Source organism: Haliotis rufescens, unplaced genomic scaffold, assembly GCF_023055435.1.
Source record: "Haliotis rufescens isolate VD_foot unplaced genomic scaffold, xgHalRufe1.0.p SCAF_13, whole genome shotgun sequence".
Lineage (NCBI taxonomy): Eukaryota > Metazoa > Mollusca > Gastropoda > Lepetellida > Haliotidae > Haliotis > Haliotis rufescens.
In genome coordinates this window covers 13,692,963-13,720,056 of record NW_025963813.1, presented here as the reverse complement: position 1 = coordinate 13,720,056, position 27,094 = coordinate 13,692,963, and the positions used below count along the sequence as shown (strand labels likewise).

Sequence of the window (27,094 nt, the reverse complement as noted above, 5' to 3'; positions counted from 1 at the left end):
TCATTCCCACCCTCCATTACTAAATAACAGAGACAAAAATAGAACTCCTAGAAATTTCAAACAACTAATTGGCACCACTTCAGTGCTGGGTTAATGTGTATACAAAGTTTCGCGAAAAAAAATTAAACGGTTTCCGAGTTATGGTCCGGAAACCAAGCTTACCCCCATTCAGAGTCTATGTTCAAGTTATCTCCATGGAAACGAGAAAAAATAAAAATGTCAAAAATCTCTAAATAGCAAAAGGCACCACTTCAGTGCTGGGTTAATGTGTATACAAAGTTTCGCGAAAAAATATTAAACGGTTTCTGAGTTATGGTCCGGAAACCAAGCTTACCCCCATTCAGAGTCTATGTTCAAGTTATCTCCATGGAAACGAGACAAAATAAAAATGTCAAAAATCTCTAAATAGCAAAAGGCACCACTTCAGTGCTGGGTTAATGTGTATACAAAGTTTCGCGAAAAAAAATTAAATGGTTTCTGAGTTATGGTCCGGAAACCAAGCTTACCCCCATTCAGAGTCTATGTTCAAGTTATCTCCATGGAAACGAGAAAAAATAAAAATGTCAAAAATCTCTAAATAGCAAAAGGCACCACTTCAGTGCTGGGTTAATGTGTGTACAAAGTTTCGCGAAAAAAAATTAAACGGTTTCTGAGTTATGGTCCGGAAACCAAGCTTACCCCCATTCAGAGTCTATGTTCAAGTTATCTCCATGGAAACGAGAAAAAATAAAAATGTCAAAAATCTCTTAATAGCAAAAGGCACCACTTCAGTGCTGGGTTAATGTGTATACAAAGTTTCGCGAAAAAATATTAAACGGTTTCTGAGTTATGGTCCGGAAACCAAGCTTACCCCCATTCAGAGTCTATGTTCAAGTTATCTCCATGGAAACGAGAAAAAATAAAAATGTCAAAAATCTCTAAATAGCAAAAGGCACCACTTCAGTGCTGGGTTAATGTGTATACAAAGTTTCGCGAAAAAATATTAAACGGTTTCTGAGTTATGGTCAGGAAACAAAGCTTACCCCCATTCAGAGCCAATGTTCAACTTATCTCCATGGAAACGAGAAAAAATAAAAATGTCAAAAATCTCTAAATAGCAAAAGGCACCACTTCAGTGCTGGGTTAATGTGTATACAAAGTTTCGCGAAAAAATATTAAACGGTTTCTGAGTTATGGTCCGGAAAGGGTGGGAACGCCGACGCCGACGCCGACGCCGACGGGAACCGTGCCAAAAACAATATGTCTCCCTCCATTCTGGGGGAGACATAATTCTTACGAAAGCTTGAGTATTTGCAGTATAGATAACACGATTCTGAACAAGATTGCATGAACGGTAAAATGTGTTGCATGTCTTTGTCTTATTCATATTTAGCAATGGCAGACGTAGTTGAGACAGTCATTCTATAACGAAAGTCGACCAAAGAACTTGCTTATCTAACAGGCAACTAGTATTTGTTGCGAAAATCCCTACTGAGTAAAAGTGATTCCTTAACAGGCAAATCAGTATTTTCACTACAACCAATATTACAACAAGTCATTCCTCAAGTAACACATGATCAATATTCTCACAACAACCAATATGCCCACTCACCAACAGTCATTTCTGATGAGGCAAGTTAGTATATGAAAAAAACAAATTAACGCAGTTAAATAAGTCTGTCCTCAAAAGGCAAATTGTAAAATTCACTACAATCAAAATCCCACTTCAGCTCTGTCGTTCAGTCATCTCTCATTTCAGTTTGCTTGTTGCTCAACGCCGCACTCAGTAATATTCCAGCAATATGACGGCGGTTTCTTAATAATCGAACCTTGACAAGACAATTCAGGGATTGGTATCATGAGCATCGATTAACGCAATTGGGATTCGTTTACGTGCATCAACCAAGGCACCAAGCCTGACCACCCGATCCGTTTGTCGCCCCTTACTACAAGCACAATCGCCTTTTACGGCAAGAATGGGTTGCTGAAGACCTCTTTGACAGTCAAAAGAAAATACAATCGGGTGCTCTTTAATTCCCTTTGCTTGGAATACATTTCAATTGGAGGTTCTAGGACAAATGGAACACACTTCAGCCCTCACGCTCGTTGGTTTGGGTATACAAAAAAAATCAAAGCAGAAATAAAACATTCTTTGATTACAAATTACAAATATTAACTAAATCGGAGAACGTATATCTTGTAAAAAATAACTCATGCTTCTTCGTTCTCGAGGCAAAATATGTTGTTATATGTTGGACGAAATATCTGAGACTCATATATATGAAAGTCTGTTACATACGTTTGAATGAATATACGTCGTATATTTTGGACACACGTGGTATTGTATGGGAAAGGCAGGACGCCACTATCAAACATATTTACAGTTATTACGTGTCTTGCTAGTCTGGAGAGACAAATGTTCATATCAGCTAACATCTGTATAATAATTACGGTCACTGATAAACATCACCGGTTGGGTAGGCTTGTCTCTAAACTGCCGGGCAAACGAAGGTCACACCCATATTTGATAGAGGCTAAACATTTAATAATCAGGAAATTTGTATTTGATGGTGATGTGTTTTATACGGGTGTCATAGTTGTGTTTTGTACCTAAGTTTGCAGTGTTTAGGCGACTGTTTTCTGCCTCGTAATTATAATGTTTTGACAACGTTTGTATTTTTTTGGTCAAATCCAATTTCAAAGTCTATAGTTTCGTTTGTGCGGCAGTTTATTATTTGACCAGAACACACTATGTATGTTCTGAGGTACTGTGAAGGAACGTCAAGTGAACAGTTCCTTAAGCCTGTTGAGTGACTTTCTATCTTCCAACATTGGGTGAACAGTTCTTTAAGCCTTTGAAGTGACTTTCTATCTTCCAACAATGGGTGAACAGTTCTTTAAGCCTTTGAAGTGACTTTCTATCTTCCAACAATGGGTGAACAGTTCTTTAAGCCTGCGGAGTGACTTTCTATCTTCCAACAATGGGTGAACAGTTCTTTAAGCCTGCGGAGTGACTTTCTATCTTCCAACAATGGGTGAACAGTTCTTTAAGCCTGTGGTGTGACTTTCTATCGTCCAACATTGGGTGAACAGTTCTTTAAGCCTGTGAAGTGACTTTCTACCTCCCATCAATGGGTGAACAGTTCTTTAAGCCAGTGAAGTAACTTTCTATCTTCCAACAATGGGTGAACAGTTCTTTAAGCCTGCGGAGTGACTTTCTATCTTCCAACATTGGGTGATCTCTAATCTACTGAACCTTGCACTGCACCTCGGGGGAATCGTCATCACCTGTCAAAAGAAGCCAAACAAGGATTGTACTTTATATGAGTTGGTTTTGACGTTGCAGGAACAGTGTCAGCATCATGTGGTTGAGAAGCTCCAAATGATGCACGTCCCACAATTTTCCTCCCGTGCGGATTTCTGGGTAGAAAAGGTCCCCAGTTGCCTAGCTTGTGATTAGAGGGGTCTTATTGAAACCAGGGGTGAGGTTCGATGCAATCTCATTAAAATCAGATCCTAGTTCTCGCTATCGCTAAACAAAGATCTGTGGACATCCCATTACGGGTCACGTCAGAACGACCTTACATCCGACCAATCAGGGCGTCGCTTACCGGATCATGAAAGTGACGGTCGGAATGTGTTTCCTAATCATGCAACCTCGAAAACGTCAACACGGGGTATTCCGAACGACAGTTACGACACGTACGACTCATTCGTCAAAATTATCGTATATCTCTCGCTTCAGTGGGATAAACATTTGAACGGAGGAGGCGTTGAACAGTATGTGGGAAGCATTGCTATACAATCTCAACCATATATTAAACATTCCGGAATGTTCGTTGGTTTAGTTTTCAAAATTTTAATCGAGAACTGTGTCAACTTATTTTTCCAACGTAATCTGAAATGGAAGTCGCCCGGTTGAAACGACTGCCGTAAAGCTCGAGAAAGCCGTGGTCTAATTGGCTGATGTCGACTTCTTGTTTGTCATTTCAGTCGTCGGTCAAAGTTCATGAAAGGTCGTTCTGACGTGACCCGTAATGGGATGTCCTCAGATCTTTGTTTAGCGGCAGCGAGAACTCAGGTCTGATTTTAATGAGATTGGGTTCGATGACATTGTGATATAGTTGGAATACTGCTGCTGTGACGTTAAGCAACAAACGTCAAATATGTCCTTGTTGTTTCTAACTTTGGCGAAACCCAAGAACACGGGTACTTTGCTGACAAACCGAGGGATCGTTATCAGGGCTACTCTCTCGAAGTTGAAGGAAAACGCTGGGGAATGATAGTTACACTTCTGCATGCGATCTGCACCAATCATGACGAGCTTATTTTGAGTTTGGGTAGAATTACGTTGAAATCCAAGCCGTTCAGTTTTGTCAACATGACACTGAAACATTGTGTTGTGCAATATTACATACAGGATTTTACATAAATGTCACTGCCGTATGAACAGACATGGTATATCTTCAACTCAGACCCACCGTTGAGTCAGCAAGTAAAAGGGACACAACTCGTTATAGCATACACGTACTGGATCTGAGAAATGTATGACAACGTTTCCCACCCGAGCTTAAGTACATTCTTCCCGTGAACCTGCAACACGTCATGATTTACAGCTTAAGCCGATTATCAAATGTGACTTTTGTTTAAAACTATCATGGTACGTTAATTATACACCAGCTTGAGCCTTAGGACTTTGTGACTTTACACCTTCATTTAATTTACAATTGATGTCTTATGATATGTTTTCAAAGATGTCAGTGGTTGCTGGCATTCTGGCTTCGCAGAAACGACTGCCTATTAACGTGACCCTGAACGTATTCATATCAACCTGCTTGGCCACTATGGTAAACACTATATACTGTTATATGATATGATACCCATTGCTGTGATGTGATACCGCAATACTGTTATATTCTACCGCAATACCGTGATGTGATACCACAATACTGTAATGTGATACTGTAATACCGTGATATGATACCACAATAATGTGATGTGATACCACAATAGTGATGTGATACCGGATTTACCGTGATGTGATACCACAATACTGTGATGTGATACCACAATACAGTGATGTGATACCACAATACTGTGACGTGATACCACAATACAGTGATGTGATACCGCAATACTGTTATATTATACCGCAATACCGTGATGTGATACCACAATACTGTGATGTGATACCGCAATACCGTGATGTGATACCACAATACTGTGATGTGATACCACAATACAGTGATGTGATACCGGATTTAACGTGATGTGATACCACAATACTGTGATGTGATACCACAATACAGTGATCTGATACCGGATTTACCGTGATGTGATACCACAATACAGTGATGTGATACCACAATACTGTGATGTGATACCACATTACTGTAATATGGTACCGCAATACCGTGATGTGATACCACAATACTTTTAAATAATACCACAATACTGTAATGTGATACCGGAATACTGTGATGTGATACTGCAATACATTGATGTGATACCACAATACTTTTATATGATACCACAATACTGTAATATGATACCGCAATACCGTGATGTGATACCACAATACTATTATGTGATACCACAATACTATTATGTGATACCACAATACTGTGATGTGATACCACAATACTGTTATATGATAATGCAATACCGTGATGTGATACAACAATACTGTGATGTGATACCACAATGCTGTTATATGAAACCACAATACTGTTATGTGATACCACAATACTGTGATCTGATACCACAATACTGTGATGTGATACCACAATACCGTGATGTGATACCACAATACTGTGATGTGATACCACAATACTGTTATATGGTACCGAAATACTGTAATGTGATACTGTAATACCGTGATATGATACCACAATAATGTGATGTGATACCACAATACAGTGATGTGATACCGCAAAGTCTGTGATGTGATACTGCAATACCGTGATGTGATACTGCAATACCGTGAAGTGATACCGCAATACTGTGTTGTGATACCACAATACCGTGATGTGATACCGCAATACCTTGATATTATACCGCAATACCGTGATGTGATACCACAATACTGTGATGTGATACCGCAATACCGTGATGTGATACCACAATACTGTGATGTGATACCACAATACAGTGATGTGATACCGCAATACTGTGATGTGATACCACAATACAGTGATGTGATACCGGATTTACCGTGATGTGATACCACAATACTGTGATGTGATACCACAATACAGTGATGTGATACCGGATTTACCGTGATGTGATACCGGATTTACCGTGATGTGATACCACAATACAGTGATGTGATACCACAATACTGTGATGTGATACCACATAACTGTTATATGGTACCGCAATACCGTGATGTGATACCACAATACTTTTAAATGATACCGGAATACTGTGATGTGATACTGCAATACTATTATGTGATACCACAATACTATAATGTGATACCACAGTACTATTATGTGATACCACAATACTGTGATGTGATACCACAATACTGTTATATGATAATGCAATACCGTGATGTGATACAACAATACTGTACTGTGATACCACAATGCTGTTATATGAAACCACAATACTGTTATGTGATACCACAATACTGTGATCTGATACCACAATACTGTGATGTGATACCACAATACCGTGATGTGATACCACAATACTGTGATGTGATACCACAATACTGTTATATGGTACCGAAATACTGTGATGTGATACCGCAATACCGTGATGTGATACCACAATACTGTGATCTGATACCACAATACCGTGATGTGATACCGCAATACCGTGATGTGATACTGCAATAATGTGATGTGATACTGCAATACCGTGAAGTGATACCGCAATACTGTGTTGTGATACCACAATACCGTGATGTGATACCGCAATACCTTGATATGATACCACAATACTGTGATGTGATACTGCAATACCGTGAAGTGATACCGCAATACTGTGTTGTGATACCACAATACCGTGATGTGATACCGCAATACCTTGATATGATACCACAATACTGTGATGTGATACAGCAATACTGTGATATGGTATGATACTGCAGTGCTCTTTGTTTCACATGCACTTCTTATATACCACAACACTGTGATATGATGTCAGTTTGCTGTGCTATAATATGATACTGCAAAACTGTCCTATTATATGATACCAAAATACTGTGATATGATACAATAATGCTATGCTTTGATATATCAAACCACAATACTGTGATATGTACCAGAATTATGAGATATTATACCACAATACTGTGATAGCATATGGTACCAGAAAACGGTTATATGACTTCATACTAAAATACTGAGATATGATGCCAAAATATTTAACGCTATACTGTGACATGATATTATGCAACAATACTATAAAATGATGTCATGTACAATAATGTGATATCTGATACAACAATACTGTGACATGATATGATACTACAATATTGTGATATATGATACTACAATACTGTGATATGATACTACAATACTGTGATATATGATACTACAATACTGTGATATGATATGATACTACAATACTGTGATATGATACTACAATACTGTGATATATGATACAACAATACTGTGATATGATACTACAATACTGTGATATGATACTCCAATACTGTGATATATGATACTACAATACTGTGATATGATACTACAATATTGCGATATGATACAACAATACTGTCGTATCATACAGTTCCATCCAGAATCCTTTGACCTAAAGCAGAAGAATCCTACAATTCCAAGACATTTGTATTCGTCTGAATATGTCTGACGCATAATTCCGAACACAATTCTTCAAAATTACAATCAAAGCAATACATCCAACGAACTTGGAAACAGAGTACATACGACCAGCACCGAATTGAAACGCTAGAGGAGAGATGAATACAAATAAATTTAGTGTTGTTCCCTGTGTTGGAGCACCCACCTTGTGCGACTCTCTGTGCACGCTGTACCGGTGTGTCACATACAGGACACTTCGTGCAGCTGTCAGCGCACGACTTGCACATTACTTTATGTCCGCATGGGGCGAACTTGGCATCTGACGGCTGCCCAAAGCAGCTGCTGCACGGCGTGGGGAAGTCGAACAGATTCAGCCCACCTAAGCCCTGTGGTAAGCTGCGAGTTGAGCTGGGGGCTTCAGTGTTCAATGATTCTTGACTGAAATCAATGGACGTAAGAATGATCCACTACACTGGACACACAGTGGACAGATATCAGTGAACACACAGCTAACTTTCAGTCATATGACGGCGGCCTGTCAATGATCGATTCTGGACCACGCAAATCGGCAGTGACAGTGTCAGCAAATATCCACGCACACAATCACCCGCATTGCAACAACACCATCTGGGGTTAAGAGCATCATCATCGATCTATGCAGTCAGGGTATGATGACACACAATCATCCAGGCCACACATCGTGATATAACTGGCCGATCCCCACAAGTCGGATCTTGCAACGCGCAAGGCCTACTGAGGACCGTTCTGCCCTGGAACCCACACAGTGCTTTGGGAGATGGTCGGCACCTAGGGAAGGTTGTGTGATTTTTACGAAAATGATACATGTATTTTCACGGACAATAATATTGTAATCACATCCATGACAAATCATTAATAAAAGAAAAAAAGAAAAAGGCCTTGTCTGGCCATGTTAATTAACATTGGACCCGTGAAGATCCAGGGTAGAATAGGTCGTCAGCAACCCATGCTTGCCGTAAAAGGCGACTAACGGGATCGGGTGGTCAGGCTCGCTGACTTGGTTGATGCATGTCATCAATCCAAATTGCGTAGATCGAGGCTCATGCTGTCACTCACTTGATTGTCTGTCCAGACTCAATTATTTGCAGACCGTAGTTATGTAGCTGGAATAGTGCTGAGTGCGGCGTTAAACAACAAACTAACAAATAAACAATAATTAACATTTGATTGAGGTTTTCTGAAGCCGAGAGTGGGCAGTGGAGATTGTGCGCTGGAATAGACTGTGCTTGTACAAGGAGACAAAATGGGTGATCAACTCGCTGATTTGTTTCATTGTCTGTCATCATACCCCCGATGGCGTGAGACGTTGCTCATTATACCTCTGTCTCTTCTTCAGACTTAAAATAATTACAGGCAGTCGTCATATATTTGGAATGTGGATGGCTGCAGTGGTAAACAATTGCAACAAATATACCAAAGGATCATTTGTCGTACTCAGGTCACCCTACTGCCAAACGTTTTTATCCGGACAATGACTCACCATAGGCCAAATGTAAATGTTCAAAAGCAATCCTCAGCCTTATCGTCTATCATGGCGAACCATTGTCAGTTTTACGTATTTTCTTTCCAAGAAAGAAACTGTACATACTTCTGATCGATGTATTTCTGGATTGCTGTTTTGACACCAGTGTTATTACACAGGCTTAGGGCCGTCATTCCGAGTTTGTTTCTGGCCTTGTACGCTGCGCCATTCTGAAGAAGCAGCCGCCCAACTCTGAAGAACCTCTCTGCCTCACTTGACGACATGGTTCCCTAGAAAATAACTTATTCATTTGAAACATGAGGGCAAAAAGATTCGAATTTACATAGCACAATTGTGTTTAATTTATTTAAATATTTAAAATGAATTGTACACAGTAAATAAAAGCGACAAAACCCTTTCCTTTTTTATAAGACATTGACCATTGTACGATCCGGACAATATCATGAGCATGTGATATGAATCACTATCAAATACTGATGATACCAGGTGCAACCCTCAAATGAGCTAAGTCATACAACTTATATCTACCTTCTGGGAGCAATGAACACACATCACGTGGAGCGGCCTGTCACCAATAGCATTTTCAAAATTGGGATCTGCACCTGATGCGAAACCGAATTAATAACATGAATGATGATGTTATTTATAAGTCTTTGAAAGGCATTTAGAAGTGATACACATAAGGAAGAGAATTAATGGATGGCAACTTCTTTATTATGAGGAACACAACGTTTCGGAGTATATGCTTACTCCTTCATCCGTAAGCATATACTCCGAAACGCTGTGTTCCTTATAATAGATGAGATGAGATGAAATCGCTCTCCGGGCGGACGCTCTACCACTAGACCACGGAGGCGGTCGTTCCTTATAATAAAGAAGTTGACATCCATAAATTCTCTTCCTTATGTTATTGATTGACACACATTCATTCAAGTATATGGAAAAACAGAACAACGAATGAAAAGAAAACTTGAATTAATCCGGCTTGATATTTGGCTTTAAAAGTACATTAAAAATGTATACTCCAACCTTTCTGGAGAAGGAGTTCCGATGCCCTGTAGTACGGCTGGCTGACGGCGATGTGAAGAGGACTTTGTCCCTGATGACCCTTCCGGTTAACCTCGGCCTTGCCCTGATAGGAGTGAGTGAGTGAGTGAGTTGGGTTTAACGCCGCTTTTAACAATATTCCAGTTATATCGCGGCGTGTCAGCTTAATGTGGGAGGAAAGCCCGAAGTGTGCGCCCTGATAGGAACCAATAAAAGATTTGGTTCCTTTGTTTGTTGTATAACGTCGCACCCAGCAATATTCAAGCTATATGACGGCGGTCTGTAAATAATCGAGTGATTCACAATCCAGTGATTGACATCATGAGCATCGGTTTACGCAGTTGGGATACGATAACATACATAAACCAAGGCAGCGAGCCTGACCACCCGAGTCCGTAAGTCGCCTCTTACGACAAGAATTCCCAGCGCAAAACAATTCTGATGTTTCCCGCAGTGATATTGCTGGAATATTGATGAAAGGGGCTCCCACTCAGTTGATGGACACAGCCAGGCCTCAAAGTTTAAATTTTACCAAGTAGCCATATATGTCTACAAGTATTTTTTTTCCAGGTAGCCAGGGGTACAATCAAGAAGTCAAGCCAATATTGTAGGTAGCCAAAAGCATTTGAAATTATCTTTATCAAATAACTATTATAATATGTACAAGTTACAGCTCTAGTCTTGAAATTGTATCTAAATGGAAACTCTTCTTTAATTTTGTTACTTGTGACTTGAACAATGATGCAATTTATGTTACTAGATTATATAGGTATATCCTCGCTTATCCAATGAGCATTGTCAACTAAAATAAAATACTAATTACATTTATTTTTATGTATTTTGGATCATTGTCTACTTTAGAAGAAATTATTTGCGAGTACAATAATTAGCAGACGTGTTTTTCAATATCAGCTGTTATTTATTTTTGTGTCTACAGATGTGTAGCAATAGAATTTAGTCACCACAAGATATTTTTTTGGATAGTCATTTGGCTACCTCTGAATTTTAGACAGTAGACAAACGGAAATTTAGGTCGCATTGGCTACCGGTTTAGTGGCAAATTTGAGTTGATAAAGGAGTTGACGACAGTGGCGTTACCTTGTCAAGGAGCAGTCTGCCACATTCCACGTGGTCGTTGGCGGCTGCGATGTGGAGAGCGGCGTAGGGGACGTCGGACATCAGCTCATTTACAAATGACGTGTCTCTCTCAAGAATTTTTTCTACAGAACTGAAAGCGGAAAGTCATATTCGAGACAATACCGATAAATTTGCAATAATACGTGACAGCTGTACTGTTTAATTCCTAGGTCAAATAAGTGTATTCAAATGTTAACGTTCTGAATGTATATGTCAATGTTCTCCTCGTTTATTAATTATAAATCATAAATTTACCATGCATCTTATGGCCCGAAGAGATTATGTGATTTAGAGATACAGAGAGAATCACACCCTAGTGCCTTGTGATTTAAACAAAAACGACACTAGTGGTATTGATATATTAAATATTAAAAGGCACTCACATGAGATTCCGTTCTTCCAACCTTTTTATATTGTAAAGAGTCATAACCAGTGGGGCTTGAGTTAAAAAGTACACTTAACCAACTGTTGTCGCAGGGAGACTAATGATGTCATTTCATTGTGACGTCATGGTAACGATGTATTTCATGGGAAATATCGCTTGATTTCACCCAAACGATATATCCTGTAGAAGCATGTCTTAGATGATAAATGTACGTTTTCAACTCAAAATGGGCATTGCGTTGGTAAAGGAACTAGTATCTGTATTGAAAAGCCGCAATGAAAGAATAAGAAGCTAGACTCATACGTCAACTGTCTTCTATGCCATGATACAGGCATATTTCTTACCATCTTCCCGAGGCAAGGTAGTTTACAGACTACAAATGTCCAGTTTCCACGCTTGCCGAAATAGGCTGGAATTATGGACTGAAGAATCTGTGCATAGTCCAATCAAAATCGCACAACGAAATCGACATCCGATTCGTCAACTGCCGTGCAGATTTCGGTCGTGCAGGATTTGCAAAGCATGTGTGCCGACAACTTAGCGTCAACAGATATTTTCAAAATCTGTTCATGTTTTGATGATTTGATGCACTTCGCGAAGTAAGATCCGTTTTATTACCAAAAAGATCTTGATTTTATTTACAGCAAATGCAAGTGGTATGAGCCGTGGAATCTGTTTGGTCAACAGGAGGGACACAGAAGGGACATAACTCGTGATAGCCACTGGTGGCGCTACGATCGAGCCCAAACATTCCAGCCTAGTTCGGCAAGGGTGGAAACTGGACTTTAAAAGTCAGTTAACTCCCTTGCCTCGGGAACATGCGTTCTTACTTACGGCACATTGTCTTTAAGACATGCCCATTGCAGGGTGTTGAAGTTTGTGTTGTTACAGTGTCGCAGATTGGTGCTTGGACATTCGATCAGTACCTCTGTACATTCGTGGTTTTTAATAAATATCGCGTCATGGAGTGGGGTATCGCCGGCGTTGTCCTGAAAAGAATATTTTATTCACATGTTTATATGTTGTCTTTGATTTTGCTTGTTTGTTGTTTATAGTCCAGCTACACGACGGCGGTCTGTAAATAATCGAATCTTCTGTCTGTTGTCTTTGAGCTTCAGTCTACTCCCCATGAAGGGCGGTCGGGTAGCCTAGTGGTTAAAGCGTTGGCTCGTCACGCCGATGACCCTGGTTCGATTGCCGACATGTGTACAATGTTTGAAGCCCCTTGCTGCTGTCCAACGTCGTGATATTGCTGGAATATTGCTAAAAGCTGCGTAAAACAATACTCACTCACTATTCCCCATGAATTTCTTGTTACATACCCTAATGGTTTATTCTCCCAGTGTTTTTTTATTGTATAATACACAACGACGACGAGTCGTTCAGTTCTTATTTGAGATAACAATTTTATGTACAGCTTCTTTCAGGATGTTACTCAAATTTACCTGACTACAATCCGATCTTGGAAATGTGGGACAAGTCCATTTTATGAATAGTTGATAATTAACAGAAACGGTGGATAATCTGAACCTTTTCTCCAATTAAAGATTGCCCTATCTCGCCCATTTTTGGACGCGATCGTTGGGCCATTGCGTTTATCTGCGTTGCCCAGCTACATTAAACAGTCTACTCTCTCAAAGACAGCATCGTCCAATTTACGACGTCATTAAGTTGCGAGCGTATGTTCGAATCTCCAGAAATGACGTCATGATAGAAAAATGTTTTTTACCTGTACGTATTAAAGGTACCAGACACACCCCTAACTCAAATGTGGCCATTAACTTTATGAGCGAGTGAGTGAGGTGGGTTTAACGCCGTTTTTAACAGTATTCCAGTTATATCACGGCGTGTCAACTTCATGTGGGAGGAAAGCCCGAAGTGATGCAGGTCTCAGACATTTACCACTTCGGTGAAACCCACGAGCACGGGTATGGTGCTGACAAACCTAGAAACATAATCGGGGCGAACCGGGATTCGAACCCACAATCATAGGTTTCTGGCGTGTCCAAGGGACGCAACTCTGCACAACTCGCGGCGCTTTAGACGACTGGGCCACGTCAATGCCTGAGAATAACCAGTCCTGATTTTTCGCTGAAACAAATTCCATTGGACGTAAAAAGGCAAAATAGCCGTGAAAGCTGTATGAATGGATCACTGGAAATGGGTAAGAATGTCCTGCCCTACCGGTACCACCCGCAACTACACAAATTGCATAAAAACGTCAAGACAATCCATTGCTTGTACATTGATAACGGACATGCCAACCACATGTTTTTCACATCGTCTGATTTCATCAAACCTATTAGTCAGAGTGTAAGCTTGATAATTGCACTTTTTTTTGTTCATATAGCAATCATATTGCCGAGTGAGTACAGATAAGTAAATCACAAGGTCTGAAATTAGTATGCCTTTTATGCTTGAATCAGAATGCAATCACTTTCTGAAAGACCCCTAAAAGCTGAATTATTGGGTAGAAAGCCTGGTGGCTGATGAGAGCTGCTTGTGTAACGAAGTGAACGGCTTCTGCTTTTATGTAATACTGTTCACTCATTCCTGACCAACTCGTGTTATTCCGGGACAAGCCGAATAGCGACTCGTGCCTCTCTCATGGCCATTTATGCGACCGGGTTCCGTCTTAGCGTAAACGGCCATACCTAAAACAATTGTCAACTCGTTGCGTAATGGTTCACATATATTTCCCCATATATTATATTAAAGCACTTCGGGACGTGCGGAATTATACAGTATGATTGAACACATTTAACTGTGTCTTGGGTATATTTTTTATGCAAGACATGTAAAATCAAAAAATATATCTGAGGGATTCTTTGACGAGAAACTTGAAATCATACGCGCATTCTGATTGGTTTGTCGTATTTTGGCACATCACACTTATCGATAGGGGGACGAGTCTTCTTGCAGGTTACGGAATGACGAATGACTGTTCACTGCTTTTATTCAAGGATAGCTACCGTAGCATTGACGTCCACGCCCTTCTTCACCAGCACTTTGAGGACGTGCGGGAGATTGTTGTGTACAGCAAGATGAAGAGTTGTCTGCCCGTTGCGGTGCCTGTGATGGATGTCGGCGCCCTTCTGTATCAGCATGGTCGTAATGGCCTCCTTCTTGCTATAAAAGATGAAGAAGAATATTGTACTGTTACAAGAATGAACGTAGGGATCTGTCTGAACATTCGCGGTTACAATGCAAGAAACGTTAGCTGTTCAAAAGGGGAAGAGAGACACGTAAAAAAGTTGATGAGTGGCCATTGTATTGGGTGAGTGAGTTGGGTTTAACGCCGCTTTTAACAGTATTCCAGTTATATCGGGGGCGGTCGGGTAGCCTAGAGGTTAAAGCGTTCGCTCGTCACGCGGATGACCCGGGTTCGATTCCCGACATGGGTACAATGTGTGAAGCCCATTTCTGGTGTCCCTCGCCGTGATATTGCTGGAATATTGCTAAAAGCGGCGTAAAACCATACTCACTCACTCACTCCAGTTATATCGCGGCGTGTCAGCTTAATGTGGGAGGAAAGCCCGAAGTGATGCAGGTCTCGAACGTTTCTCAGAAACCAAAGAGCACGGGTATGGTGCTGACAAACCTAGAAACATAATCGGGGCGAACCGGGATTCGAACCCACAATCATAAGTTTTCTGGCGTGCCCAAGGGATGCAACTCTCCTTAGACGACTGGGCCACCCGTTCCCCCAGGGAGTACCTGAAATGGTTGCTAATAGTTGATGATGTATGAGATCAGTTGAAACCGGGTACTTCCTGTTCACGTTTTCAATTTCCATTAAAAAATTTCATGGTTTTATCCACAGCTTATTTAAATTTAGTTTTTGAACGTCTCACCCGGCTATAGCTGCAGAAAGAGCTGTGATTCCCATTTGACCTTTAGCATCAAGATCAGCTCCACTCTCCAACAGGAAGCGGGCTATCTGCATCTGACCCTCGTGGCATGCTACCATCAATGGCGTCAGCCTCTGGATTCCAGATGGACCTGATAGCTGAACACAATTGACATTGGATTTGGATAGGACTTAACACGAAGATAACGTAACTAGTGCAGCTACCACTGATCCATTTGCATGTTATATGGATGCTAAAGAACCTTGAGATTATGATGGACCTCCATTGTCAGTGAGTGAGTTGGATTTAACGCCGCTTTTAACAGTATTCCAGTTACATCGTGGCATGTCAGCTAAATGCGAGAGGAAAGCCCGAAGTGAGGCAGGTCTCGGACGTTTACCACTTCGGTGAAATCTACGAGCACGGGTATGGTGCTGACAAACCTAGAAACATAATCGGGGCGAACCGGGATCCGAACCCACAATCATAGGTTTCTGGCGTGCCCAAGGGACGCAACTCTGCACAGCGAATCACGACGCCTTAGACGACTGGGCCACCCGTGCCCCCACCTCCACGTATGTTTAGTTCTCGTTGCTTTATGGCTGATAGTGATGCGACGTTCAATTTCTAATCTCTCGTACACCTTCTCAGTAAGCTACACTTACCAGCTCCGGTCTGGACTGGACCATGGCTTTAACAGCATCGAGGTCCCCCTTCACAATGGCCCCAGTCATACCCCCCATCGCCATTACTGAAGCGTCCCCTCCTACAAGGCTCCTCAGATTTTCCAGCAATCCATCTAGCATCTGGTCCAGGACTGGGACTGCATCTATTCATAAGTACATATTGGGTGAAATGGTAATGCATAAACACTCCGCCTCTGTGGTCTAGTGGTAGAGCGTCCGCCCGGAGAGCGGAAGGTCCGGGGTTCGATCCCCGGCCGCGTCATACCAAAATGCGTTAAAAGATGGTACATGTTGTTACCCTATCTGGCGCTCGGCATTAAGGGGCTAAAACAAGGACTGGTCGGCTCGGAGTCAGTATACTGTGTCTGTGTGGTATTCATGTTAAACTGTGGCATGGTATCTCAGTGAGCAGGCATTATAAATCGGCATCAGTCCGGACTAGTACAAGCAGCCACACACACAGAGAATTCGAGGCCCATATGGACCGCCTCCGTGGTCAAGTGGTAGAGCGTCCGCCCGGAGAGCGGAAGGTCCGGGGTTCGATCCCCGGCCGCGTCATACCAAAAGACGTTTAAAGATGGTACTTGTTGTTACCCTGTCTGGCGCTCGGCATTAAGCTCGGAGTCTCGGCATTATACTGTGTCTGTGTGGGGTATTCATGTTAAACTGCGGCATGGTATCTCAGTGAGCAGGCACTATAAATCGGCATCAGTCCGGACTTGTACAAGCAGCCACACACACAGGTGCATGCACGTCGCTATATAAGTGCAATAATCTTGGACGCGACGTTTAACCCCATGTCACCTCACCTCACACTCATGTGTGATCTATTGTTCATATTCCGAAAATAGATATCGAGTTGTTCTTACCGACAATGTCAGCCCCTGCACCACCGACGTCGGCGTCCACCTTCTCCCCCGGGGCAGGGACACAGCAGGCAGGGTTGAAGATCCACTTCCTTAAACCAAACACAACCACCACATCTCCATCGCTGTCAACCCTCTTCACCCGACCTACTTTACCCAAGGACTGCAAATACAATCGTATCACGACATACAACATCAGTCGGAACCGTTGGATGAAAATAACGGCATCTTGTATCTCTCAGTCTCTGCATGATATTTCAAAATAATGCAGTTTTCAGAGCTTTCTTAGAATAGCTGGAAGAGGAGGATTTATATCAAATGTTACATCATACCTCTTCCATTTTGGCGTTCCATTCTCCATGTCCTTCTTGAAGCATCCGAACCTTCTTCTTGTCAATGAGAACACGGACCACGTCATTCACGTGATGGTCATAGACCTACTCCCCAGAGAACAAGAGAGACATCGTATGAAAGAATATACATCCTGAAGCTGACATCCAAATATGATAACATTTTCATGACATCTCAAATAAAGTTTCTGGCGTCTGCAATAAATTGAAGCAAATGTCACGTTTCTATTTTTCAGAGACCTAAAAATGATGAAAAGCAACCCAAGAACAGATGAAGAGTGTGATGAATTGATCCAGAAGTAATATCGACTAAGAGTACATATGTATAAGTATAACAAATAACGCTGCTAGAATGAAAATAGTTGTTGACATTTAAGTAACGAAGATATATATTTTGATATTCATTGATATGCATCAATATGGATCACAATTGCGCAGATCGATGCTCATGATATTAATCACTGGATTGTCTGGTCCAGACTCGATTATTTACAGACCGCCGTCATATACATGTAGCTGGAATAATACTGAGTGCGGCGTTAAACAACAAACAAACAAACAAAACAATATGGATCACTTTGAGCAACGGTTGCTTTGGCCGAAGAGCTGCCTACTTAATTCATATGTCCGTTCGTCTCGCCACAAGGGCCTATATACTAACTTGTTCATACGACAATGGAAGAAGGGTGACGGATACTATGTGCGTTGTCAAACAACCACCCTCTGTCCTTGGTGTAAAATACATAACGCATATTTCTTTTCACCCCTTGTTCTGGTGATATCGATCGCCTCCGTGGTCTAGTGGTAGAGCGTCCGCCCGGAGAGCGGAAGGTCCGGGGTTTGATCCCCGGCCGCGTCATACCAAAAGACGTTAAGAGATGGTACTTGTTGTTATCCTATCTGGCGCTCGGCATTAAGGGGCTAAAACAAGGACTGGTCGGCTCGGAGTCAGTATACTGTGTCTGAGTGGGGTATTCATGTTAAACTGCGGCATGGTATCTCAGTGTGCTAGCACTATAAATCGGCATCAGTCCGGACTAGTACAAGCAGCCACACAAACACACACGCGTGCATGCACGTCGCTATATAAGTGCAATAATCTTGGACGCGACGTTAAACCCCATTTCACCTCACCTCGTGGTGATTTCAACTCAAACATGGTACATACCTTTGTGATGGCTTCAGTTGCCAGTCTGTATCTACTGTTTTCAAACTCAACAGAAACAACACCATCACATGGTATTTCTCTGACTGTGCCGACTTTTCCAACACACTGAAAAAAACAACAACAAATGAATAGTATTACTGAGACAACTCAATTGCAACCTGAAGAATTTTATTTTATATTTTAAGCAAGAGGACAGACATAACAAATATGAAGTTAAGTGCAGTTACATCATGTCTCGTTGATATGAAATGTCGTTATACTTTATTCATTGTTTGATGTATCTAGTGCCACCGGTGGTGCAGGATACGCTCCCCTTTTCGCGACCACCTGGCATCATCACTATTTGATACTGATTCAGAAACACATGCTCATGAGAAGGACGGGCGGTCGGGTAGCCGAGTGGTTAAAGCGTTCGCTCGTCACGCCGAAGACCCGGGTTTGATTCCCGACATGGGTACAATGTGTGAAGCCCATTTCTGGTGTCCCCCGCCGTGATATTGCTGGAATATTGCTAAAAGCGGTGTAAAACCATACTCACTCACTCATGAGTAGGAATCGTACAATCGACTCTGCTTTAAACAGATTTTTCTTATGAATATGGAAAGGATTGTGTCGCTTTTATTTATTAATATATCAGAAATTACTACTACTAACTAATAATTACCACACTACTTCTATTGAAATTGTCACGTTTTCAATAAGGTTACGTCAAACTAAACTCACTCATTCATACTTACAATGAGTGTACAACAGAAGCTACTACCACTATTCCGTATTCTATGTTGACACTATGGCACTTACTTGCAGTCAGCGTTCCGTTCCTCCTTATACCACCACAACTACTGACTACTGCTACGTTAGTCTGTCTTACAGACCCTGATACAAATATATCAACTACAGCCCATGCAAGTCTATAATGTTTGGCAAGTCTAGATTACTGCAGTATCAGGAGAGAATCACTGGGCTCCCTTTTTATTATATTTTTATTAAGATAACTGAGCAACTGTTTTTTTCTGTACGATATGTCCATTTCAGAGACTATATGTTAGACTACTGCTACGTCTACCCTGACACCTACATGTACTGCCATAAGTATATACATCAGGTTCACTTGTTCCCAGTCCTTCTGGTTTGTTCACATCATTTGGTACTTCATACTTCTTTTTTATCACAAATCAAACCATTTATACAAAATTAATGAAATCTACAAACCCCATTCCATAATCATGAGAAATCTCTGCAAAAAGCAGAGTCGGTTGTACGATTCCGACTTGCATAGACAGGTGTCTGTGATGACACCAGGTGTTCGCCGCCCCCCCCCCCCCCCCCCCCCCCCCCCCCCGATGTTGTCATAAATACTATTGTACCAATGACACTGCAGTTGGTATTACCGTAAGAACGTATTGTCCATCGGACTGAACTGCTGAGTTTCCCTGTCTGTGAATATTGAACCGAATAATTTAACATTGCTGGCCTACCGTGGCCATGCTAGCTGTCCAACCGCCCTTGTCAGCCTGCACTCGTTTCATCCCATCTTTGTCCAACTGTATACACACTTTACACCCAACGTCTATCTCCGTGCTGACAGCAGGTTGTGGACTGTGCATGCTCGTTACATCTGGATTGTGTCATGAACGTTCTTAAATTTACAAGCACTGTACATGCATTCATATACTTGTTACCGCTATAATGCCTTTTACGCTAAATGGAATCTGTTTCTGCGCATAATCGAGACTGGTTTTTCTCTTCCGTTGACGTTGTATATTTACTAAACCAGGAAATGATATACTGGGATTCTTAATGGTAATGGTTAAAAATAGTGTACGTTTAGGACCATATATTACTCAGATGCTGCTATATATAACAATATTCCGAAAAACAAGAGGGCACATAAACAGCAATAAAAGTGTGAAACTACTGAAACAAATAGGTACCAGGTCTATCTGATCCTACTATTCATATCCACTCTTGATGTTTTGTAGATGAGCAAATTTTTACTTTGAGCAAATACATTTAATTTTCACCTCTTTTTTTGCCAGTGACGCCCTCCGGAATCTGTTCCGGCAGATAATCGCGACTGAAGAAATATAATGTTTTCAAGCATTTTCCAACAATTTATTTTTCCGATAAAATCCAGTTTCACCCCGTAGCCCCGAAGGCCAAGGCCGATATTACATCTCACCTAAGACCGGCAAGTTATCCCTGTAGTAGGACATCCCAGGGGCCTCCTCCACGTACTTAAGGTCCACCTTGCCCTCATGCCCCACCCGGTATAGATTGGAGGGACCCACATCCCACTTCACCCTCACTGTGTCTCGTGTTGTCCCTGCCTTGGGCTCGTGGTGAATCTCAGTGATCGTTCCCTTTCTTCCGCTGCCACCTGTTATTACAAGAGTGAATGAGTGAGTATGGTTTTACGCTGCTTTCAGCAATATTCCAGCAATATCACGGCGGGGGACACCAGAAATGGGCTTCACACATTGTACCCATGTCGGGAATCGAACCCGGGTCTTCGGCGTGACGAGCGTACGCTTTAACCACTCGGCTACCCGACCGCCCCTGTAATTACAAGACTCCAGAACTCGGATAGCCACAATACTGTGTTTATAAATAATGTGTTTTCGATTCTGATGTGTTCCTTGACATCAATTGTGACCCACGAGGAGAAACGTGACCTTGTGGGTGCTGGGATACAATTGTGCTATGACCTCAAAAAGACGTTTGATGTCGACTTATTTCAGTGAAGATAGCTATATGTCATGCAATGTATCTCTATAATAAATATGAATTAAAGCTTGTGAATTGTATTTTTGCGTTCCGAAGCTGCTGTTATTTTAAAATGAAAAGTCCAAATGTGAGTGAGTGAGTGAGTTGGGTTTAACGCCGCTTTTAACATTATTCCAGTTATATCACGGCGTGTCAGCTTAATGTGGGAGGAAAGCCCGAAGTGATGCAGGTCTAAGACGTTTACCACTTCGGTGAAACCCACGAGCACGGGTATGGTGCTGACAAACCTAGAAACATAATTGGGGCGAACCGGGATTCGAACCCACAATCATAGGTTTCTGGCGTGCCAAAGGGACGCAACTCTGCACAGCGAATCGCGGCGCCTTAGACGACTGGGCCACCCGTGCGCCCTAGGTGGACAACAGACCCGACAAATGTGACTTTTCACCCATAAGGTCCCTTATTTCATGGTTGGTCACAATTAATGGAATGATAAAATAAATACAACAGATTCCAACCCTTGGGTCTAAATAACGATGACTGTCGTACAATATTTAAAAGGATTAGTTGGTTTGTTGTTTAACGCCGCACTCAGCAATATTTCAGCTATATGACAGCGGTCCCTAAATAATCGAGTCTCGACCAGACAATCCAGTGATTAATATCATGAGCATCGATCCACGCAATTGGGATCGATGGCATGCATCAACCAATTCAGCGAGCCTGACCACCCGATCCCGTTAGTCGCCTTTTACGACAATCATAGTCACCTTTTACGGCAAGCATGGGTTGCTGAAGACCTATTCTACTCCGGATCTTCACGGGTTAAAGGGGTTAGCCTACATGGATGTATTAAATTAGTCGAGCAAGAGGGGGGCATCGTTCAGTAACCTCGACACATACCATCTTGTGTCCCCCATTTCCAGTCCTCTCCCCTCACGACCCGTGCCCCAGAGAAGAGCCCGAGGGAGCGTATCTTCAGACAGGTAGTCCTTTTCTTTACTTTTACACTATAACAAGAATATATAATGTATTAGGAAGAAGAGAATTTGGCAAAATGCAATAAACCAGAAGTTGTTATCATAAAGTTGTATGTTTTCATATTTACTCAGCAAATTCTAGAATGCCAATCAAACTGTTAATTTAGAAACTGCTTCATATAATCAGTTCCTTCATTTGTCGGGTAGATGGTTCCTGTTATTTTACGGTCAGTTTCAGAACATGTTTCGTGTATGATATAGTCGTCCTTTCTCCCTTAAACGAATAACAGAATCACAATACACAGTGGCAAAAGACACACACATTGTCAGTCCATGCGATCAGTATTTTTCAACTATTTCAAAACATAAAATACAAATCTTATCCTTCAATGCTTAAGGTGCTAACGCTAGAGCCCATTGTACGATTCCAACTACATGGTGGGCAATTGGGTCCATGTATTTATGACTCACTATCAAATAGTGATTGATATTTGCGAAAAGGTGGGGTTTGGTAACGTCATCGATATATACTGTTACGCTTTGACAATATTTCACAGTGGGTATCTGGAAGTTTGTTAACAGAAATATCACCCTATATGCTTTCTAATGTTTTTGATCATGCAAAGCAAATTCAGGTAATTCAACTTACCCCGCATCCTCGGGCATATCGTGACGTAGGAACACGTGACTAGGGTCATGTTTATCCGCGGAGTAACACGGAAGACATAAAGTGTCACCCTTGCACTGGCTACACGTCCATCTCGTCCCGAGAAAATCTTCGGTGTCACAGCCAACACATGTGAATCCCCTGTGACGTATTCCTGAAATATATATAACTTATAGGGCCTAGCAAGACTAAAAGATGTGTACCGTTCCACAAAGTAGTTTGTACATGCTCGGTGTCCTGCAATATGAATTGTCAATGCAAGATTAGATTATTTTCCAAACAGATTCCTTTGGATGTGAAAGGGAAAACAGCTTGAAAATTATATGAATGGACAACCGAAAATCACGCAGTGTTGACACCAGGTATATTTCAGAAAAAAAAGGGTTGTGTAAATTTATAAATGTTCGGCTCTCCTTGTCACAAAAAAGAAATGCCCTAATCATTGTCTTAGCGATGATTGCTTTGTGAAACAGGTACCTGTGCCCATTTGAACATGGCGATCTCATTACCATATTGTGTAACATCAGTGCGCATGTGGCCACGATTAACACCACCATACGTCATTGGGTACTGCTACATCTTAGCACAGTAAAGCATCTTTTTTGTTTGTTTGTTGTTTAATGTCGCACTCAGCAATATTCCACCTATATGACGGCGGTCTGTAAAGAATCGAGTCTGGACCAGACAATCCAGTGATTGGCATCAGGAACATTTATCCACCCAATGGGATGCATTGACATGTATCAACCAAGTCAGCGAGCCTGACCACCCAATCCCGTTAGTCGCCTCTAACGACAAGCATAGTCGCCCTTTACGGCAAGCATGGGTTGCTGAAGACATGTAAACCATCTTCGTAGTTTTCGTGTTTTTCTATGTATTATATAGAGAGTGTTTTAGTTAAAATAGTATGAAAACATGTTGACATATGCATGTGTTAACAGTTATAATTATAAGAACATTGTGAATATTCTGACAAACGGTGTGTCTATAACATCATGGTGATTTGAGCTCGTTACACTCAGCTGATAATTCGTACATAATTTATCATGAGCTGAGCTGTTCGGATGATTAAAGTCAATGTGAACAAAGGTTCCTGATATGGATTCCCACCTATGGCGCCACTGTCGAGGATTCTCAGGTCATGTTTGCCGTCTTTCCCTGCTCTACACGTCGTTCTCTGACCGCCGTCCCAAATGACGTCAACACGACCTGCGCCCTCCAGTGCCACAACAGTACCCACGTGACCTTCACCTCCATCACTCTCTGCGCTGGACCAATCAGGACCTCGCACAACTCGGAGACCCGCGTACATTATGCTGTCATTCGCCTTCCCACCTGTTTGAAATACGAAAAATATCCCCAAAAATATAGGTAAAAGCCGCATGAACATTTCCAACTGTCTACAAAAAGCAGTGTCTATTGTACCATTTCGCTTTTAGCGTCAGGTGTTTATGAATGCGTCAAAACGTCAAATGTTAACATTAACTAATGTTATGTCAGGAGGTGAGGTGAGGTGAAATGGGGTTTAACGTCGCGTCCAAGATTATTGCACTTATATAGCGACGTGCATGTACGTGTGTGTGTTTGTGTGGCTGCTTGTACTAGTCCGGACTGATGCCGATTTATAGTGCTAGCTCACTGAGATACCATGTCGCAGTTTAACATGAATACCCAACTCAGACACAGTATACTGACTCCGAGCCGACCAGTCCTTGTTTTAGCCCCTTAATGCCGAGCGCCAGACAGGGTAACAACAAGTGCCATCTTTTAACGTCTTTTGGTATGACGCGGTCGGGGATCAAACCCCGGACCTTCCGCTCTCCGGGCGGACGCTCTACCACTAGACCACGAAGGCGGTCTGTTAACTGACTGACTGAGTATGGTTTTACGCCGCTTTTAGCAATATTCCAGCAATATCACGGCGGGGGACACCAGAAATGGGCTTCACACATTGTACCCATGTCGGGAATCGAACCCGGGTCTTCGGCGTGACGAGCGAACGCTTTAACCACTAGGCTACCCGACCGCCCCCGGTCTGTCAGGAATGTTCAATATGAACTGTCAACCACAGAGAATAGCCAATCTCGATTATGCGACAAAACAGATTCCATTGGGGACAGTGAAAATACCAGTGAAAATAATATGAGTGAGTGAGTTTTGAACAGTATTCCAGTTGTATCACGGCGTGCCAGCTTGATGTGGGAGGAAAGTCCGAAGTTGTTCAGTATTGAGAAGTTTACCACTTCAGTGAAACCCACGTGCATGGGTATGGTGCTAACAACCCTCGAAACATAACTTAGGCGAACTTGAATTCGAACCCACAATCATAGTTTTCCAAGGGACGCAACTCACGAAAGTTATATGAATGGAAAATCAACGATGTCACTGGGTGTTCGCAAAAAGGGTATGCATGTCCTGCTCAACTGGAAGCACCCGCCAATCACATAATTTGCATTTAAAAAGTAAGTGTGTGTTGCCTGATGCTGCACAGCTGTGCTCCTGTACAGCGGCGGCAGAAATGCATCACCAGCTTTACAAATAAATACAGGATTAATGTATATTGTGAATGGTTTTCAAGTAGGTTGTTACGTAGGTTATTCCATATAAGTTTGATATATTCCAGACGGGTATGCAGTTGCATTCGTAGTTATATTAATTTCATTATCATTACACGTGTGTTGAGATTGAACTGTACGTTTTATCCCTTTAAACCTTAACCCATCACGCCGGGATGACGTCTTATTCCGAGTCTGAAATAATATATTATATTCATAACACACTAAGGCAGGCATTAATGCGAAGGATCTGCTACATTCACATATACAATACGTTTCAGGTGACAAAAAATGAGATGGAGCATTTTGTACGGCCAACCAACGAGATTTGACTGTGTAACCTGGGAAGGTAATTCGATATTACATTACACACACGCGCGCGCACACACACACACGCACACACGCAGACACAGAGACACACACACAAACAGACACACACAGTCACATACACATGTAGAGAGAGAGAGAGAGAGTTCCCATTGATAAACAACTGCTTTTCCACTCCCAACACAAAAACCTCCCAACCCCCACCCCCACCACCCCACCCCCATCCCCCATAGGTGTCATGGCAACACATCTCACACACAAACGTCATGGCAACACATCTCACACCCCAAAGTCCTGGCAAATCAGTCAAATCAGTCAAATCAGTCAGTTTTTATTGGACACAAAATACACCATGCTTGATATTTACAGAGGTAATATTTAGTTGATATAATCAAATATTGCTATTAAATATGGTATCATGGAGACAGTAAAACGCGGATGTTATTTGTCTCTTCATTCTCTGCTACTATCATAATGTACCCACCTTCTCCGAATCCAGCTTCCTCCATGAAGTTTATCACTAGAAAACTCACTTTTATCTGTACATAACTACAAGTAAGGAGAACAATGAAGATTTCCTTCTTCGCGATTGCAAGCAGGTGACGCCATTTTTCGATCTTTTGAATGTAGTGACGTGCGTCTATTAATAGTACACAAGGAAATATCTACTTTCAGTTTGAGTGCTATTTATAGATTTGAATGCCTGACGCGTGATTATGCTAGGTCACGTGACATTGTGCATAATTCGCGGTTCAAAGCTAGCATATTGATCTGTGAACACAATCTTCCTTCGTGTTATGTCAGAGCTTACTCATATTAAACTTATAGCACTGCAGGCAACGGCATATTCTCGGCTTTTCCTGCTAGATTATTCTTCAGGCCATTAAAAGATACCAAACATGTACAGTTGTCATCAAGCGAAACAATTGACTGTTAAACAGAATTGGACTAAGACAAAAGATTTTGAAAATATTTTTCCTCAGTTTATTAGGCTGGATTACCTTTTCAATGTATTTCACGTCTGTATTTCGACTGTACGGAACTATTAATTTAGTAGTGAGTGAGTATGGTT

At 41.7% G+C, this 27,094-nt stretch overlaps 1 protein-coding gene across 2 annotated transcripts; it reads right to left on the bottom strand.

Moving 5' to 3' along the window:
• Window positions 1-1,993: 1,993 nt before the first annotated feature.
• LOC124111190 (E3 ubiquitin-protein ligase MIB2-like) lies at window positions 1,994-27,094 on the bottom strand. Of its 2 annotated transcripts, XM_048394212.1 has the most exons (20): window positions 26,507-27,094; window positions 24,251-24,475; window positions 23,123-23,294; window positions 22,397-22,503; window positions 20,949-21,146; window positions 20,245-20,384; window positions 18,767-18,871; window positions 17,581-17,685; window positions 17,252-17,411; window positions 16,362-16,525; window positions 15,700-15,854; window positions 14,818-14,974; window positions 12,680-12,834; window positions 11,422-11,551; window positions 10,306-10,408; window positions 9,805-9,878; window positions 9,382-9,545; window positions 7,960-8,192; window positions 3,202-3,267; window positions 1,994-3,001 (listed from the first exon to the last, which is right to left on the bottom strand). In XM_048394212.1, the coding sequence occupies exons 1-19, from the start codon at window positions 26,529-26,531 to the stop codon at window positions 3,227-3,229; spliced, it is 2,613 nt and encodes an 870-aa protein (XP_048250169.1). In that variant the 5' UTR covers window positions 26,532-27,094; the 3' UTR covers window positions 1,994-3,001; window positions 3,202-3,226. The 2 variants fall into 2 exon arrangements, with proteins under 2 accessions (XP_048250169.1, XP_046326760.2); XM_046470804.2 differs by having other exon boundaries at window positions 1,994-3,267; window positions 26,507-26,687.

Bases quoted from the DNA above. Each gene is read 5' to 3' on its own strand.
- LOC124111190 (XM_048394212.1), bottom strand. From the start codon at position 26,531: ATGGAGGAAGCTGGATTCGGAGAAG. The intron at 18,872-20,244 runs GTAGGCCAGCAA...TGTTTTTTTCAG, and splicing joins GGACAGCTAGCATGGCCACG to TGTGTTGGAAAAGTCGGCAC. The intron at 17,412-17,580 runs GTATGATGTAAC...TTGTATTTGCAG, and splicing joins GGAACGCCAAAATGGAAGAG to TCCTTGGGTAAAGTAGGTCG.